Source organism: Clarias gariepinus, chromosome 15, assembly GCF_024256425.1.
Source record: "Clarias gariepinus isolate MV-2021 ecotype Netherlands chromosome 15, CGAR_prim_01v2, whole genome shotgun sequence".
Lineage (NCBI taxonomy): Eukaryota > Metazoa > Chordata > Actinopteri > Siluriformes > Clariidae > Clarias > Clarias gariepinus.
The window spans coordinates 5189578-5210329 of record NC_071114.1 but is presented as its reverse complement, the minus strand read 5'-3'; the positions used below and the strand labels follow the sequence as shown (position 1 = coordinate 5210329).

The following is a 20752-nucleotide window of genomic DNA, read 5'->3' as shown; positions in this document are numbered from 1 at the left end:
TGTAAGGCGAATTCTGTTCGGAAATAAAATAAAAGCCACGTATATATCCCCTTTTTATGCATAGTTAATCTTTAACTCTATTGTAGAAATCTTTGGTTGGAAAGTTGTGCATGTACAAGTGTGTGCGAAAGTGTGTGTGTGAGTGTGTGTAGCACTATAAGTACACCTACTGTGACTCGGCGCCGGCATCGCCGCCGCACAGAAGTCGAATTAACAGTCACTAATGACGTGAGGACTCGTTAAAGCCACCCTTTTGGATTAAAGCTCCTCGTAAAAAGTAAAGAAGCGATCGTGATCGTGATTGTGTAACATGAACCGATGGCGCCATCAAAGATTTCTTTATTATTTCTTTCTTTTTTTTTCTTTTTTTTTTTTTAAATCCCTTAAAAATAAAAAATACAAAATGGCTGGCGAACATCATCCGAGAAGAGTGGGTTACAGACAGGAGGAGACGATGGAGGATGGATTCAGTTGGTCAGAGTCAGACCGTGCATGTGCTTGGCGATCTCGTACACGTAGGTGATGTCAGGCCGCTTCTCCGGATCCGGATTGATGCACATATCTACCAGCTTCCTCAGCTGAGTCGGGAGGAGAAGGAAAAGAGGAGAAATGATATAAGTGAAGGATGACGATGCTGAGGTAAGGGTACACTTAAACATCGCACATGCGTCACATCCTGTCACATGACTGATTTAATTAAATGAAATGCAAAAACAATAGAAATACACACACACACACACACACAACTGGCACACATAAACTCACACCACACTGACCAGGCACACACACACACATTTTATATATAGACACACCTACACACACACACAAACACAGGTGTATATATATATATATATATATATATATATAAAAACATATATACACACACACACACACACACACACACACAGAGTTAGCCGAAAAATGAGTACACACACATACATATCTATCTATCTAAATGTATAGCAAAAAATTTTGTATTAATAATAAATTATAAATATATTTATATTATATATATATATATATATATATATATATATACACTAACATACACATAAATATATATATATATAGTTAGCATATGTGTGCGCGTGTGTGTGTAAAAAAAAACATATATACTTATATACACACATTATTTCTCTTCCCAGTATTCCCATTATTTATTTATTTATTTATTTTTCAACCCAGCCTTGAACCCGAGCAAAAAATTTTGTATTAAAATATTTATACAAATTTTCTCACCCTGAAGTGTGTGTGTGTATATACATTGTATATATATATATATATATATATATATATATATATATATATATATATATATATATATACATACACACACACACTAAACATACACAGTAACTAAAGAACATGTGTATATAAGTTTATATATGTATTTTTTACACACACACACACGTTTATATATATATATACATACATATATATATATAAAAACATATATACACACATATACATAATATTATATACACAAATAATGTGTGTATATCAGTGTGTGTGTGTGTGTGTATATGTATGTGTGTATATATATATATATATATACACACACACACACACACACACACACACACACACACACACTGATATACACACATTATTTGTGTATTCATCTTTCTCTCTCCCTAAATATATATATATATGAAATACATTTTTTTTTTCCCAACCCAGCCTTGAACCCGAGTCCGTCCGAGATTGCGTGTGAAGTCACGTTTCCTTCAGGAGCCGAGAAACAGGCTTGAAATAAGGCTAAAGCTTTCTACATGCTCGCTGCTCCACACACTTATAGCGAGTCCCCAAAATTCACACTCCCGCGCTACTGAGAGACAGAGAAGCGACCTCAGCCCCGACAACGGCATCATTAAAAGAAGAAAAAGAAAGGGAAAAAAAAATACCCCTCTCCCCAAATACCTAATCACCATGGCAACCGGCTCTTTCGAGCGCAGGCCTGGCTGCTGCTGCTGCTGCTGCTGTCTCCTAATCAGCGCGGCATGTGAAATGCAAATCCAGCTCGCCGCAGAATTAGTGGAGGGGGAAAGAAAAGAAAAAAAAGGATGGCTTGAGGAGTGCGTGTGTGTACGTGTGTGTGCGTGTGCGTGTGTGTGTGTGTGTGTGCGCAAGAGATGGGGGGGGGGTAAAGCAAATCAGGATGCAGATATGTAAAATATTCATATACATTGAAAAAAAAAAAAAACAAAGGGGTGAGAGTCGCAGATTTTCTGATGAGGGAAAGGGGTTGTCTGTCAGGAGACGGTAAATGACACACCAAAGCCGAGCGACTGACAGTCTTTTGCCGTTCGCCTTCAGGAGCATTGTTTAAACGCAGACAGAGATGGATGCAGGCCCTCTGTCTATGCTGGAGGGCGCATTTTTTCGGGGCTGGGTGGGGTGTCGGGGCGGCCGGGTGGGCGAGGGGTGTGTGGAGTCTCAGCGGTCCGGATCTACTGAACGGAGAACGATGACACGCGCTAATGCTGATGACGACGGCGACGGGTGGCGGTTTAGAAAACGTACAACTAATGTCAGGGCGATGCTTCATCATCTGGGCTCAGACAGGACGGACTGTTAAAACACGTCACGGTATTTTTATTTCCAGACCACAGATCTGGTAGAAGCACACAATAACAGGTCAGCTAGACAAGCCTGAACGTCTGAGCAGACTGAACTACAGCACGGTGTGTTTGGTTACTCAGACCTCTTACTGTTACAGCAATACAGCTTGTCTTTAGCCTTAAAGTACCCACAAAATCCGGCTCGCTTCATCTATTCAGTGATTTAATTAACTCGTTTATTTAAGCTGCAAAAATTTCTCTTTTCTCAATGTTGATGATTCAAATAAAAGAACTGACGCATAATTGACCGTCATGTAATTTAAAGGAACCCTATTATTTGCTAAATTTGTGTCTGTTGTTTGGAAACTTTCATTTGGGTTTCCAGTGTGTGTACACTAAAATCCTGTTTATGCTCTTTTTCCATTTCTGTAATCAATGTAGTTTAAACAAGCCAATTAGATTTCCCCCTATTGTGACATCATATAAGAAGATCCCCGCCCACTCATTTACATAGACACTGAAACAGCATATTTGGAAGAGGAGTGAAGCTGATGGATGGAAGGAATTAAAAGCTGCTTTATCTGAGAGCTTTATCTATGTCCGCTTGAGCATTAACACACACACACACACACACACACACACACACACTTCGGAGAAGCTTTGAGACCTGGTTTAAGGAAACAGTAACCTTTAAAACAGCTGTCATCAACAATATTTTGCCATTTTTTATTTTGTAAACTACTGTGTATATACTGTAAAGAACGACTTTCTCATCTAAAGTGAATCAAATCATCATTCATAGTTTCTTACACTCAGTGTTATCAGTGTTATTAGAGATGGCGAAAGATCTATTGAGTGATGTATCGTATTTCAGGTATCGTCACACAATCTTTTTTTTATTAATATTTATTTTTAAATTATATACTCTATGTTCACATTTCAGGTGGTACAATGTTTTAGTTCCTCTATAATCCTCGAAACTATCCCGCGTTGGCAGGCAGCATAGCGACTCTTGTGGTACGAGCTTACGAATTATCTATTCATTTTAAAATTTAGATTGTTTAGAGTTGTAACAAAATGTAAAATAAATCAGGATATTTATAAAATCAGGACAGTTGATAAGGAACTTTAATCTTTGGTATACTTAAGGAAAATGTAAAAAAATAATAATTATTATAATAATTATAATAATAATAATCACTGTTTTCATTAAACAGCTTCATATATTTGACTACAACATGAAATTAATTGAAGGATACTATTACTGTAATTATTTAGTATTTTTAACTCACCATGCAATTACTAATTGCACAGATTATATTACATTAAATGCGTGCTTTATTTTTCAAAATTTTGGAAATAATAATAATAACCATAATTCATAATCATAATCATCATCATCATAATAATACAATGCAATGATAATGATAATAATAATACGAGTGCTGCTGCTGCCCCTAGAGGCATCAAACCTGAACTAGACCCCATCGACTAATAGAGAGCCGTGCACTCTTACATTCCCATTAACGCGTTTCTGTTAAACAACTTGTTAAATATATAGATCCAAATCGTTTTTTCCCCATAATAAACGTAATTATTGGATAATGATTCGTTTTAATTTTTTAACTATTAACTCCTATATCCTATTATCAAAAGTCAAGAGTTCGCTTCCTGGTTGTTTCTACAAAAATCTGCAGTCAGGAGTCTAGAGAGCTCTGTCGGGGATGACGGATGGCACACTCGCACTTTTACATCAATCATGGGCATAACGCGAGTGGAAGGAGGCAGATAGCGCTTTTCTCCTAGCGTGTTATACACGAGCCCCCATATGAACTTTTTATTTAATCAAAAAGATGCGGTCGGCTGGAGAAAGTGTCTCTGAGGAAGCACGGGACAGTCTTCACCCTGGACGCTTGGTAGCTGTTGACTCGATGGGAGAGCGTCCTGTTAGAGCGATGAGTTGGGAAACGACTACAAAGCAAATTAGGGACAAAATCTTGGGAGAAAATTACTCATGCTTAAAGGCTTATTGCAAACAAAATCTCTTTTGTGTTGCTGTGTCTGTAGAAAAAGAACTAATTTGAGGTTTCTGATAATATCTCTCCAAACAGAAAGAAAAATTTCCATAATATGACATCAGGAAATTCAAAAGCGGAGTCTGTGCCTGTGCGCTTTTACCTGTGGTTACAAAAGCAAGTCTGAGAACCACCATCTGTGATTTACGCTTTCTATATCTGGATTACGATTTCCTTAGAAAACCGGTTTCTGTTCACTGCCATTATTTTCTTGTCGTTGCGGAAGTTTCTTTACTCTGATGCATTTTGCACACAAACCGTAACATGAGTGAAGTCTGATCTGAAACGTCTCACCTCTTCCGAGTAGTGATCAGATGGCAGAGGAGGGTAGTCGCACTGCTCGATCTTTTTACACAGCGAGTACAGGTTCATCTTGTCCCCGTAGAATGGACTCTGAAGAGCAGCCATCTGAGAGTCGGGGAAAAACAGAAAGCAGTAAGAAACCTCAATAAGCATGGAGAGTACTGTACATGCACTGTACAGGTCAGGCTTTGTTGTGCAACATGAATAGATTATATAGTGGCACTGACGGAAGGCTTGTTACAAACGTCAGGTGTGTGTAGCGGTAGTATTAGCAGTAGACTCGGCCACTCGGCCTCCAGTCGAAAAGATTAATCCAGTTAAACAATGTCTGATTAAAACAATACATTTTAAATGTCATTTCTTTTTCCATATCATTGAGCAAAATGAAAAAATTTAAATCAACAGATTTGCAGTTTTAATCTAAAACACAAGCCATCCATCCATTCATCCATCCATCCATCCTTCTAACAACCTCTTTAATCCAACTAGGGGCCGTGGAGGCCAATAATAAACACTGCATTTATTCCCTTTTTGTACAACCGTGGGACGTCCTCCGGTCGACATTCACTGAGCCGCCAAAACACAAGGCATTGTCATAACATTTAAAACTAAAACCTCGTTGCCATCTCGTTTTCATTAACTTGGTAGTTCAGGATTAATACTAAAACAGTAACATTAAAATTAGCAAAAAATAAAAATAAATAACTGAAAACGTGCAAAGAAACTTGAAATTTGGTGCGTCTTGCCATGTTCCCCAATTGTTGACAAAACTGACAACTACAATCAGGTGTGCATGCAGTGTCAAATAAAAATAAATAATTTAATTAATTAAAGTTATAAATTTCACAAACTTTTACATAAATTTAGATTTTTATCATCAAACTCATTTTAATGTCTATAATTTGGCTACACATTGGGCGGGGCTCAATTTATGATACACAATTTATGAATAGTTTTTAATTCTATACAAAATTGTATTCATAACATATAATAAAGCATCAGTTGAATACAGTACACACATACATGAGAACGAAATTCAATGACTTAAATACACAAACTGCTCTGAATAAATAATTAACCTTAACGATTATAACGATGAACAGATCTGGGATATCCTATCTGGAATTTAAGCGTGAGATGTTTCCAGACGTCTCTCTTAAAAAAATAATTAATCCCATATTTTTAACACTGACAATATAAAATATAGTCTGGAAAAGTTGTAATATTTTACATTCTTTTTTTTTTTTTGCAAACTTTATGCAAGATTTCCTAAGCTCTATTGCAGAACTGGAACACGGACCGGCGCAGACCAGACCATGGGTGCGGCTTCAAGTGTTACAATGAGGTTCGAGAAAGCGGTTGTGGTTTTGTCGTATAACATTCTCAGACATACACCCTCTCGATCTTTCTAGTCTCTCTCACACGCACACACGCGCACGCACACAATGGAAGCACGGCCGCTCAATCTTCATCAAGCGGTAGCTGACAGACTGGCTGGAGTTCTGCTACAGTAAATAATAGACCTCGCTGAAGGACGGCTCCGGGGTTGATGAAGATATCAGGCAGCTGAGACGCAGCGTGCTGAACACATGGCGCTAAAGGTTTGTATCATGGGTTCACTTTGCCTGCACCATTACAATCTTATTTTATATTCAAAATCGATCGAGTTCTTCAATTATTTAGCTAAACTTACAAATGTTTAACGGTCTAAAACTGACAAACGCTTTAAAAATAAAAATTAGCACAGCTTTTGCAGAAAATATAAACCGTTTCCGTGTTCTTGAAAATACTTGTCTTTTACAACGGTATGGTGTCTTCTTCTTGAGTTTATGTGCGGTACCGCCACCTACTGGACTGGAGGGTGGACAAACGTAAGATTTGTGACATTTAAACAATTACAACTCAGAACATTTTAATGTTTATTACATATTTTTGTAGGTTTTCTTTAATCATTTGAAAATCTGTCTGGAATAAATCAAATAGAAATTTGAATGGAATCAAATTGATAAAATAGCAATACCTAAAAATCTAATCAAATTAACAATTTATCTACCATTCACAGCTCTAGCAATGAGCAACATAATGATAAACTTATCTGATTTATTAATATTTATATAATTTTCATGTTTTAGCATTCTTACATGGATTTTAGGTTTTTGTAGCAACTTTAAAGTTTGTTACCCAAAGTTAGCACATGGTACTTATCCAAAGTGAATACAAGACGAGACTGCATTGCAAGTCAAATTCTGGTTCTTGGGGTTCTAGGCATCACCGTGCCACACTCATCCATTCTTAGAAAACGAATGAGCGTGAAAAGTGATTGTTGAAGCCAGGGTTGAAAGCACTGTTGAAACCTAAGTTTGCTGTAATATTACCTCATTTCCTGCCCCTTTTACTCCCCATATACTGTAGATCTTGCTAATCCCTACCCAATAACTACCTCTCGAGTATCACACAACGAGGATTATAACACAAGGATTTGGTTCTTGCTGCCAATCTATGCATATTTTTGAAATGCTGCTCATGGGCAGACGTAGGCAAAGTAAACGCATCCTGTATTTGAGTAAAAGTATAGACTTCCAAAAGCAAGTATTACTCAAGTAAAAACTGATGTACTCCATTTACATGTTACCTTGAATAAAACTATGTAAGTTCTCAGCTTCAAATTCAAGTCACGTGAGCATACAGTAATAGACAGCAGGTGGAGAAATTTCCGCTTCAAATGCGACACACCACCGCGGTTGTGTAACGCGACTCTATGCAGAAATGTAGTTAAGTAAGAGTACAGGTATTCGTTGTACATTGTAGTGGAGTAAAAGTAAAAATCTAAATATCCTCTCATAAAACTACACGTAAAAAATATGCAAAATATCTACTTAAGTACAATAACAAAATAAATGTAGCCTCAGTTACCTCCCACTTCTGCTCATGAGCAACGTATACGGTGGCGGTAAAGAGCTATCTGCCTTCTTTCACATAAGAAAAAGGTCTCACAGATTTCTTTTGGTTGGCTAGCATTAGTGTGATTAACAGAGGACGGACGGTAACGTTCAGTCCTGCTCGCCTGACTCCTGGACATCGATTGCTTTGATATTGTACAAGCAAGCTTGTACTAGCGGCTTTCACTAGCGGCTTCATAACTTAGCTATCGGTAATCTTGGGGTTTCCTCTGACAGGTTGTTTAAAAAATAAATAAAATCAAGCATTCAATGTGCAGTTCAGCAAAGACATTTATTAATAAAGATGGATTATAGACATCATCCTTGTAGTTACCTTTCTAGGAATGTCTATGTGTAACTAAATGAGATTTTAAAAACATTTTGTCGTTATCTTAAGCGGGACTCGAGCATTTCCGAGGCTGTTTTTTTTTTTTTTCAGTCCATATTTTGCAGCGAGTATGACTCAGCGCGACCTTGTCCTAATCTTGAATCACCTAGAGATTTCAAAGTTAAATCCCAACAACAAACAGACCAGTGAGTGATTTGCAACAGAACGCGAGTGGCAGCGCTGGCTTTTAGAGGCTCACCGCAGAACACCTGCTGATAATAAAAGCCGTGAGCTCAGAGCCTTGTTTTGTTTGTTTAAAGAAGGTCCAAGTGATGTCGAGTCATCAGAACAGGCTGAAACTCGAACAGACTCTGAAACGTCCTGCTCATCTTTACATGCCAAAATCCTCAGAAAAATGAACACTGGAATGCACGTGAGTTTCATGGTGCTTCTAAAACCTCTTGAGCTTACATTGCAAAAAATAAATAAAAGGAAAAAAATAATCCTTAGTAGTATGCTATACATCATAGCATAGACAGTACTGTAGAAAAGTCTTAAACAGGCCCTCCAAAGGGAAGGCTGCAAAATGTCTAAAGATAAAACTTAGAAATGGGTTTGTTCATATACCAACTTTAGCAGCAACCTCATTTCCCCTTTCATCTGTTCCAACCAATGAGCATTCAGCATCAGCAGTACACTAATCACCGGCCCTGATCATGTGTCATCATCTGCACCCGTTTCTCACTGCTTCATGCCTTTAGTTTAATGTTTTTTTTTTTAATGCTTAAATGATTAATAGGTCACTGTAAGGCTTAACAAACAAAAAACATTCCTCTGAAACTGGTCCTTCAGGAAGCCTGAAGAACTATTCCTGACAACTGCATTGAAATTCAAGAAAGTCTGGCTCTTTAGAAACAAAATATTAAGAAATAAGGGGGAACGAGACTTTTACACTGTAGTGTACGAAGGCTGTACGTGTCCTAGAACTTTTTTTTTCAGTCACTCCCGTCAGTGGACCACTCGATCTGCACACAACCTGGCGCAGGTTTTAAGCCAGATGCCCTTCCTGACGTACCCCTCCCATTTCTCTAACCGGGCTTGGGACTGGCACTGAATGCGGTGGCTGGGTAGTATTTGGTGTAGCAACCTGCTAACAGCAAGGCTTAAACCCAGATCATCAGATCCTCAAATCAACAACCTAGAGCCATAGCAACCCGAGCCACTGCTCCCCCCTGCGGGTGCTAGAACCATAATTCCATTTTTCAATGTGGTGTTATGTCCAAGATAAGATATGGGCCAAAGGCACTCAAGTGCATGGGTTACAGCAATCAGTCTGCATTAAATACATCAGACGTGTATGTGTGGGATTATGCAAACTGCAAACTGTCTTCCAACATGGAAAAACGCAATACAAAACTCCATTAGGGGACCTATGGGGACCTATTATGCAAAATGTACTTTGTAGGCAGGTTTAGACACTCAGATGGGTCTCCAGTGTGCACGTATACAAGTAAAATATGAACGTAAAAAAATTCTCTGGTTTTTGTCTTTTTTTTTCCCTCCACTCTTATATTGGCTGGAGGTAAAACAAGCCAATTAGTTTCCCCCTAATGTGACCTCATATAAGATGAACCCCTCCCCTGGCTGCTGTTCTCTGTAGGGCTGTGGCTCATTTGGGCAGACATGAAATCAGCCGAGAAAATGAATTTGAGGTATAAACAAATATTTTATATTTGAGTGATATTTTAGCTGGAGCATTAACACACTTGTTTTGAGTTAAGCAAGCTCCAAGAGCTGTGTTAACTTGTTTAAAAATATATAAATATATAATACTAATAAATAAAATATATGACTAACACTAAATTTAACTAAAGTTAAACCTAGCCTAATTTCTCTTACTGTACCTAAAACCACATGACGTCTGTACATGCTGTCGCAATGCTGTTGCCCTTCCCTGAAGCTCAGAGGCCCAAACCTGTTCCACCACGTCCAGCGTGAGCTTCAAGAGCCCTGACCTCGACCCCACCGAACACCTCTGGGGATGAACGGGAACTCCGAATGCACCTCAGGCCTCCGCGTCTGACCTCGGTAATACTCTTGTAAGCTTAATGAACACTAATCCCCAGAGTCAGATGAACAATACACTTGAGTTGTGTCATGCGTCATTTATCATCGCTGATCACACAGAAATAATTGATGCCGATGGTCTTTATGTGTTTTATTAGATTTAGAGTATAGCCACAAAAATATGACCTGACCCCGTGCTCTGGGCACGTTTTGTTTGGTTAAAACATCGGCAGGTACAGTACACTGGAATGAAAAAAAAAGGGTTAACGATATAGATTTGTGGGTCAGAAACCTTATCCCGGAAACCTTACCAATCTGTGGGGGCGTCTAACAAACATTAAATTCTTCTTCTGTTGGTCTAGACCAGACACCATAGCCTGTGTTGGACTTGTGCATCCATTAGTTGCTGGTTCTTGGTTTATACCCCATAAGGCCGGCTGTTTCTGAGATGCTCCAACCCAGGTACCTGGCCACAACGCTATGGCTCTTGTCAATGATGAAGTCTTCAAGTCTGCCCAGTTCTCCTGACTGTTTACCTGCACCATCCATTCATCCATTGTTGAATCCATTATTCCCTGCAAACTGGGGGTACAAGGCGGGGTCCCATTGATGATGGGATGTCAAGCAAACCTTACACTTTTGGTAATTTGGAAACCCCCAATCAGCCCACAATGCATCTATTCAGACTGTGCGAGGAAACCCTGGAGGAGAACCACCAAGCACAGGGAGGACGTACAAACTCCAAGTGGACAGGTCTGGCGATATTTGACCCAACCCCCCCCAGACGAGATTCGAACCCCCAGCCCTGGAGATGAGAGGCAACCACGCTGGAATTTTCCCAATGTTGATAATTTCTGATTCGTAAAAGTCTAAACTTTGAATGTAATCGGATTTTGCGAGGTGAACTCTACCTGTCCTTGCTGAAAGGTCACTCCTGTGGAACCTCAATGCAAGGAACACCTTCCTTATTTCCTCACTTCTGTTTTTTGCGGCCGCAAGCTCAAAGGACAGAGAACGAGACGGAGACGAAGTGAGTGAGTACAACTGTGAGAAAGGAAAGCGTCAGAGTGAGACAGAGCTGCAGTCTGCATTGTGAGTGATTCGCAGAGGAGAAGAGTGGTGAGACGAAGAGAAAAGAGAAAGAGGAACTGGGCTTTGATTCTCTGAACACTTCATCACGCTAACACACACCAGCACTGTTCCCAGAAACGCACAAACAGCTCATGCTGCATGGACTGCTGAAATGCTGCTTTTTTGTGTGTGTGTGTTTTTTTTTTTTTTTTTTTTTTATCCCTCCAGCAAAGACTCAATCATCAGGAGGTTCGCCACAATCTTTAGGACTTGGACATAATTCCAGAGAGAAGATGATGATGATTTCTATCTGAACAGAACAAATACGATGAGGTTCTTTATTCAGTGCATGCATGGTAATGCCTGAGTGTGTGTTTTAGTCGATGCACATGTGAGACAGCAGACTGAAAAAAAAAAAAGAAATTTGCGCACACATGTAAAAGACGAGAATTTTTAAGCTATGGGTATGCAAAGGAATAGGACAGTTTTACTGCAACATCTGGCTCTGTTCGATACGCTGCTGCTCTTGCAAAAAAAAGTTCCTCGGGGTAATTACAGTGTGCAGCATCCTGCAGCACGCAAGTTGTGTGTGTGTGTGTGTGTGTGTGTGTGTAAGGCAAGCAGGACACCACATGTGATCTCGGCCCCACCGTGCGTCTGCTTGCACATGCTCAGGAGCAGCGAGCATGCGTTTTTCGCATGGGGGAGTGCAGGAGGAGCAGCTGCAGCCAACAAAGGGTTAAACAAGCACCAGTGTGTTTTCATGCATCCTCTGCTGCTGACAGATGAAAAATGTCAACTGTCCTGTTTTCTATTTTGGAGTTTTTGCACTATTCATCTGGTTCATTAGTGGCGGGCCGCTTGTGGCCCTGACAGCTGCTCGGCCTGCGCTCGTGGCCCCTGAATTTTTCAGACTAATTTGATTCGATGGGCGAGATGATTGACTTGCTCTCTGACCCCCCGGAGCCCAGAGGCACTCCTCATTGTTATTCCGGAGCTGTCCGACACACACCGCGCTGGCCTGCTGTCTGACTGCGCACACCCACACACACACTCACACTGCAATCCCCGTCCACAAAAGCACCACACCCACACAGAAATGCATGTGACTGCACACACACACACACACACACACACACAAAAGACTTGGTAGCACACCTGGGTGCATTTAAAAACAAACTGTCATGGCCACACACTGGGGGCAGAAACACAACAACCCCGGCCACCAGGGAAATGTGAGCATCAGTGACCATGTAAAGATCTCGAGTGGAATAAAAACCATAACTCAGACTTAATTAATATCGTTTTTTTTTGTCCCCCATGCATATAAATGACCTGCCCCCACCTGAAGGAAAAAAAAAAGAAAAAGTTGACCCTACATGGCCCAAATATCTGCACAGCTTAAAGCACGGGATCATTATTTCTTCAGAATAGATTTTTTTTTTTTGTCATTCAGACTTTAATGATGGATTAATAAAAAGAAGCGCACATCAAAAAATGCCGCCCCTAACGATGTCCTCATTTTAATGACTGATACTAGTGAGAACCTCTCTCTCTCTCTCTCACACACACACACACACACACACACACACACACACACACACACAGATTCTCAAGTTCAACCTTCATTCTTTTCGGAACCAGAGAAAACAGATTTGTATCCGTGAGTCATATTATTATTATTATTACTGGGGAATAAAAAGTGCAACATTTTTGTGTTGGTAAAAAAAATAAATAAATTAATTTAAAAAAATCCAGATTTTCAGCTTCATTAAGATAACGAGGCAAAGCTGAGATCTGCAAAGGCAGCAGAAATCTCCATCCTCATAAACCGCAGCACTCTCTCAGCTTGTTTATTCAACACCATACATTCTACGGTCATGTTCATTTATTAAAAATATCAAATTAAACCCTGAATGGAAGGAATATTTTATATCCGATGTTACCGAGGCAGACGATATCAGACCAGCGGACCGATTAGATTTCCTTAACCTTCATAACGTCATATATCATATATCAAACTGTATGTCACATATTATATCTCCTTTGTCCATTTTTCTGGACGCGAGCTTCGGAATCTTCAACGAGGCAAGCTGACTGGCACGTCATACTGGTTTCCAGTCTGAAAACTTACTACACTCTGCTGAAACACAACATGCTTGTTTGTTTGTTTGCCAGTGGACTGAAAACTGAGACAGTCCCAGAATCCCGTCTTTAAAAGTTGAAGCTCAGTTTGTGGTAACTGTAAGTAAGAGGAAGTAACAGTTGCATGTTTGTTCATGGATGGACTACAGAAATAAGTGTTTATACGGGCGTACACACTGTTGTGTTCACCGATCCATCTCCTGGCTCGAGTCCCTCAAAGGTCTTTGGTAACATTTATCTTGTAGCTCTGGTCTAAGAGATTTGCTTAAAAGTACAGAATGGGTTCTTTAGTTTGATCTTCAGATTAGGGATAGGGTTCAGCACATCGGGCGACTTCCTCACCCTGGAGATATACATGTTGTTTTTGTGGCAGCTACTACAGCTGCTTCCCCTACAGGGGGTCAGATTGCCACCTCGTTGCCCGATTTGAACACTTGGGGGTGAAGGACCTTGCTTAAGGGTCCAACAGGGGCACCCCGGGGCTCAAACCGGAAACCTCCTGATCAGCACCTTAACCACCAAGCTACCCCTGCTCCCTGATGTTCGGATTACTAGTTTAGAATGAAAAACAACTTCTCCATTACCGTACTTAAGCTCCCCAGTGGTAAGTACAGAAGAGGTCTGCTGCAGTAACCAGAGTTCAAGTTCCATAGAAAGACCAGAGTTCCATGAGTCCATTGGTTTGTGGGGTAGTGGAACCTCAGGCTGTTAAGGCTTTCGGAGTTACCAAAAAGAAGGTCTGCGGTTCAAGCCTCAACTCCTCCAAGATGCTGCTGCTGTTGGGCCCTTGAGCAAGGCCCTTAACCTTGTCTTCTCCAGGGTGCCGCATCACTGCTGACCCTGCACTTCCAACAGTACCAAGCTGGTATGAGTGAAAAAAGATTTCACCGTGCAGTAATGTATACGTGATGAATAAAAGCTCAACTTGATCATTTTATTTTTATTAACTGATTTATGTAGCTGTACTTCCCTTTAGTATTTTCCCTAGGTGATACTTTTTACTTCTACTCGCTACGTTTTAATGAAAGCCTGTACTGTACTTTTACTCTTCTTTATTTTAAACTCGACACTCGTTACTTTTCAGAAGATAATCACACAAAAGTGCATTGACTTTATGCCGTCACTCACACCGTATCATGTCTGAGCTCTACCCCACGTGGGAAGAACAGAAACACAACAATTCCACCAGTCCAAGTTTACAGAAATGACTGGCAGGTCATTATAAAAGCACAGACTGGTTAAGCATACTAAGTGATTGATGGTTGCCTGGGCAACAGATCCTGCCCGCTTGTATTCTGTGTCCTTGCAGTATGCCCATGTTTAATGGCGTAGACTGCTTGCATTTTACTGGACAGCGATTATGGCAACTAGCTAAGCTGGGGTAAAGAAAGACGCTTACGGTGCTCCCCGAAATTCGTTTAAGTGAGGTTGCATCTCGACCCCATCACTCTTTACTAGGCTTATCAACAGAATCAATTACAATTGTGTTTAAAATAGTTTAAAATAATGTTTGTTAGTAACTCGGTCAGTAAGATATCCAGAAAAATCTATTTCTTTGTAGAGAATTTTTTTTGTACTTGAAGTACGTTTTAGAGCACGTATTTAGAATATTGGCGGCAGTGTGGCTTAGTGGTTAGAACTGTTGCCTTGCACCTTCAGGGTCCAGGTTTGATTCCTGCCTTGGAGTGTGTGCATGGAGTTTGCATGTTCTCCTGATGCTTGGTGGGTTTCCTCCAGGTTCTCCGGTTTCCCTCCAAAGTCCATAGACATGCAGATTAGGCGAATTAGCGTTCCAAAATCCATAGTGTGTGAATGTTGACCGGAGATCCTACCATAGTTGTAAAAATGGGAATAAATACAATGGTCACTATTGGTCTCCATGGGCCCTAGTTGGACTACAGAGGTTCCTGGATAGATGGATGGACTTCAACTGGTTTAAAAATTAGGAGTGGTTCCCCTACTTGTAGAGGAGCACTTGTACTTGGTTTGAGTACTTCTCTCATACATGTACTAATCCCCCACAGTGTTTTAGTGATCCAAATTTTAATTGGAAGAAGAAAAAAAAAATCTTAAATTAAAAAGTAAGAATGATTTTTATGGCGTACAGGTTACTCTTGTTAAGAAATCATTTTAGACGTTTGAGCATTAATTATAAACGTCTGAGCCGTGAGCTTTTTGCCAGTGTTTGCTCTCCGTAGGTCTTGATTTATATTAATATAAATTCCAAACGTCCCAAACACAGTTAGTAGTTAAAGATTTACAAGCACTTTAAAAAGCCAGGCCAGACCATGAGAGCACAGATCCAGTAATCTGAACACTGTCTGTACTTAATAGAGACTGGAGACAGTAGGTGGAGGACAAACCAACGAGGCCATATGGTGAGCCTGAGTCGACCCTTTTATTTCAGGCATCATAAAACCCAACACTGAAACCCGGAGCGTGGACTCCCGTGGAGACGAGGGAGGGAGGATGCTGTGACATAATATATAATCTCATATCTCAGCGCGCTCGGGATGAAATGGTAGGCTTGTCGAAGAGAATTTGTTGAACGGTCCGTTCTGTAGGATGAGTGAGGCATGTTCGTGTGTAGGATTATTAGACCAGGGATTTGGCATTTTGCTCTTGTAGCCGATCCACGCCAGGGTTCGGTGTCCTGTTCGTTCGTTCATTTAGAGATGTTTTTCTGCTCACCACGGTTTTAAAGAGCGCTTAGTTGAATTACCATAACTTCCTGTCAGCTCGAACCGGTCTGCGGACTTTCTTTCTGACCTCGCAAATTAACAAGGTGTTGTTGCCCGCAGAACTGCTATTTATTGCACCATTCTGGTTCGAGTGTTTCAGAAACTGCTGTGTGTGAAAATCCCAAGAGATCAGCAGTTTCACACACACACCAGCCCTCTCCAACCATGCCAAATCACAGAGATAACATTTCTCCTCATTGCGATGTTTGAAACTCCTGACTCATTTGCTGATTGGATAATTGCATAAATGTGCACGGCCACTTCATAAACACACTCCTGCAATTATCCAATTAGCCAATGCTTCATCCGTAATCTATCAATTATCCATTATAGCCTTGTTATATATTGTATATAACAGTCATTCAGAAGTAAAACAGAACCGTCAGCTGAATGGGTGAGAGAAAGTGAGAATAAGTGAGCGACAGAGAGAGAGAGGGGGGTGTGAGTGGATTGGGATACAATGCATGTGTGTGACAGAGAGAGACAGTGAGAGTGAGAGAGAGAGAGAGAGAGAGAGAGAGAGATGAAATTGTTGGGGGGAAATAAAGGAAGAAATAGGGATGTTGGGATGAGAGACATGAATCTGAGAGTGTTATAGTGAGACGAGAGAAATCTGAAAGTGTGTGTGGAAGAGAAAGAGAGAAAGCATGAGGGAGAGAAAGAGTAAGAAAGAGAGAGCTGGGAGTAATTGGGCGAAATAGAGAGAGATTTGCAAGTGTTAGGGTGTGTGTGTGAGAGAGAGAGAGAGAGAGAGAGAGAGAGAGAGAGAGAGCTGACCGTGTTGGACTAAGAGATATGTCTAAGAGTGACTGAGTGAGACAGAGAGTGAGATTTAAAAGTGTTGGGGTGAGAGATCTGAGACTGTTGGGGTGAAAGAGAGTATGATAAAGAGTGATAGAGAGGGTGATAAGAGTGCTGGGGTGAGGAAGAGATACAAGAGTGTTGGAACGAGAGACAGAGAGAGATCTGAGAATGTTAAGGTGAGAGTGTGAAAATGTTCCCAGGTGGATTTCGGCTGTGTGTGAAACACTGCTTCGGCAGACACTATGATAGTTTCCTACTGAAGACGTTCATGCCAGCAGAGACAAACTCTGATACGGAGACAGTCAACAAATCATCTGAGAGTCAATCTGACCAATCAACTATGAGCATTACTGTTGGCTCCGCCCATACGTCCTGGCTTAGCTAATACAGTAAATGTGTAAGGGGAATGACCCAGTTCAGCACAGGTGTAATTAAGTACCGTCTGGCTCATGTGGCACTGGAATGAGAGACACCACAGTGGATTGTGGGTAATTTTCTAAACCATGCTGCACTGCCTTATGGAAAGGCGCCATTCATGGAGTGTCCTGATTAAAAAAAAATAATAATAAAAAACACACCGTATTCTCTGCATCAAACACTACCAGATGTAACGTTTCCTTTTTTCCATTTCGTCACTGACTTGACACAGAGCATGACGTGTTCCCAAATACCCATGCACAGGTACCTGCACGACCCTGAATTAATACACAGTGTAATATCTGAAGAAGTCCCGGGGCTCTGTATCTAACTTTCTCCACAATGTAGAGTGAAGTGTCAATAATGGAAATATTAATCCACGCTTGGCTGAAGCTCTGATGGTATTGACGGAGGTGCAACCCAAAGCGCAGACCCTTCATCTTCTCCTTGTTCATCCTCATCAGCTGACCAAATAAATGAGCTCCAGCAGAGAAGCGGCATCAAACGGAATAACTAATGCAGATTGGAGGAATACAATGCGCAGGTATTGATGGTCTGAAACCAAGACCCCGTGACCCCGAAACCCCAAGGCAGAGGGGCTGAACGATTTAGACTTTCAAAAGGCAGAATTTATTGGTGTTCTGGTGGATCTTCACACAAAGAAGATCAATGGAACTCAATGGAAGGTGGCGCAAGTCTGCAAATTAGCGCTTCTGCTGTTTGGAGTTGCAGCGGGTTGTGGCATGGCAATCTTGTATTCGGAGCCTAACAAGACAAAGAATCTGGGTCATAAAATACTTTGGGGAGAACACTAGGGGGGGGGGAATTTGTTTAAAAAAAAAAAAAAAAGGGACGTGTGTGTGTGTGTGTGTGTGTTAGGAGCCACGCTGCGTGCTGCAAGTTCGCCTCTGACGACTTCAGCGTCGGCATCAAGCTCAGCGCCAGCGGGTTTGCCCATCATCAGACCTGTCACTCAAGCAGATGTCAAGTCATTGCCTCCCAGCGTTCTCCCTCAGGTCATGTGACCCGAAAGACTCAGGGACAAGATGAGAGAATGCTTAATTTTTGGGTTTCGGAGTGTTGGGAGCAATGTGTTCGGGGCTGGCTTCAGTGGATGCTTAAAGAGATCACAGCTCTTCCCTGCTGCACTTGGCTGACCCATGGCACAGTGTCGGCCCCGGTGCATTGTGGGAGACTAATTAGCGGCAAGGAGTGCGGTCTCCAAGCGGCGCTGAACTCGGGTGGATGTTTTTCAGCCCCAGGCACTTTGGGAGGAGCGGCTACTGGTGAGATCCCCAACATGGATTTAACCAAAAAAAAAAAAAAAAAAAAAAAAGAAGACAAGGGGGATTCTGGGAAGAATGGGTGCTGGACTAACAGTGTGTCTATTTCTAGTCTCTGTGTGTGTGTGTGTGTATTATATATTTATATATATATATATGAAAATTATAAGTTATAATTTGATAGACAAAAGGAAGGTGCGTTCAAGTCAAACCGGGACAAATATCTCGATAAATAATGTTTTGATATTTTCATCTATAAATTACATTAGCAAAAAAACAAACAAAAAAAAACACTTATTATTAAATCAGTAGAAACCCCTTCGTATAATATCTAATCTTTAATCTACGAGGGGTTGTTCAAATCAAACTGGGACTTGTGATGAAATTTCTCATGAATGAAAGCGGAAAAGTGATTGACATTTGAAGAAGCAGAGTACAGTGATGAGACATCCTCCGTACAGTCCTGACCTCGCTCCAAGCCCTTCATAAATATTGGGGGAATTGAAGGAGTTCCTGGGAGGCCAGCATTTTAGACATGAAGCAGGAAGTTTGATCATGGCCTCGGTGTACTGAGAAAAGTTCCTACCTTGATGGTATCCAAGTACTGGGATAAGTGCATTGGTGTAGCAGGAGATTATAGAAATAAAGGGAGCCTTTACAATATATATATATATATATATATATATATATATATATATATATATATATATATGTAATATCTAAAAAGCAATACTTTACAAAGTCTCTATACTGTGACACAAGCCTGGTGATGTAGTGGACAGACTCTGTATATATACACACAGTATGAAAGAAACATTTATCTCGGTTCAAAAACACTGTTGACCTTTTGCGCAGCTTCCAAAACCTCAATCCGCGGCATGCTTTCTTCAGGCCTAATCAAAGCAGGCAGCATCATTTAAGAGACGTCTTATCTAAAACACATGTCAACGTCATCCGCATTACGTTTCCAACATTCAAACACACTCCAGGTTTCCCGTACAGGGATGCTTGACTCATAAAGTGGAAAACCATACTTGTAATTTCGGCGGCAGACAATTTTTTTTTTTTTATGCCGCAAAAGAACTCTATCGCCAACTTACTGGAATAAAGAAAAAAAAAGAAGGGGGAGTTGTGGGTGCAGGAGTGGGGAGAAAAGTTTCTATACGTTACCTCGTACAGCAGACAGCCTAGCGACCAGATGTCAGATTTGAAGTTATATCCGTTTTCGTGTATCCTCTCGGGAGACATGTAATAAGGGGTGCCCACTGGATCAGAAAAGAGAGGGAGAGAGAGAGAGAGAGAGAGAGGAGGAAAAGCAAAAATTAGAGAGGCTCGTCTGGTTTGCTAAGTGAGGAATCGTACAGGCGAGAGAGTCACCCATGGATGCTTCATTGATGATGGGGGAACTCGGGTTGAGAAGAAAGAGCAAAAACGAGAGAGAGAGAGAGAGAGAGAGAGAGAGAGCGCTGAAAGAGACCCTGACTCAACACAGCAAGCAGCGACAGAAACAAACTCGTGTCCTAAGAAATCCGGCTTCCCTAAAACAACCTGACTGATGGTGATGAGATCAGAGTTGAAGCATTGCTCAGACTTTGGTTGCTGAATGCTATCAAGGGATTTTCGTAGACGTTTTTAATCTGCTTTCCATACAGCGATTAAAAAACTTAAACGACAGATGATTTAATGATGCACTGAAACCACAACTGCACAAACCCTCTGTGACTCTGGGATCGCTGCTCGTCACCTCCTTGGCAGGAGCAGGAGTAAACGCTGATTAATCCAGAAATGTGGGAACGGATGGAACAAAAGTGAGTCACACCTGCAATGCAGCTGTCAATCAAATCAGCGACTCCCATAATCATGCACAGCTTATAAGCTTAATACAATTTTAACTAACGAGTAACATCAAAATTCACCCCCTGTACAGTCGTCATGGGAAATCTATCTACGGAGACCAAAACTGTTTGTTTCTTAGGTTTTAACTTGGAGCTCTATAGGGATTGACTCACTTTTGAAGC

General features: G+C 40.9%; 1 protein-coding gene across 2 annotated transcripts in view; it reads right to left on the bottom strand.

The window, feature by feature from the left end:
* Nucleotides 1-342: 342 nt before the first annotated feature.
* LOC128542851 (serine/threonine-protein kinase Nek7) overlaps nucleotides 343-20752 on the bottom strand; it is a 64731-nt gene continuing 44321 nt past the window's right edge. For both annotated transcript variants that reach the window (XM_053512984.1, XM_053512983.1), the window contains exons 8-10: nucleotides 19905-19999; nucleotides 4931-5044; nucleotides 343-578 (exon numbers count right to left, since the gene is read on the bottom strand). In XM_053512984.1, the coding sequence (XP_053368959.1) occupies nucleotides 468-578; nucleotides 4931-5044; nucleotides 19905-19999 (320 nt within the window). In that variant the 3' untranslated portion in view covers nucleotides 343-467. The remainder of the gene's footprint in view (nucleotides 579-4930; nucleotides 5045-19904; nucleotides 20000-20752) is intronic.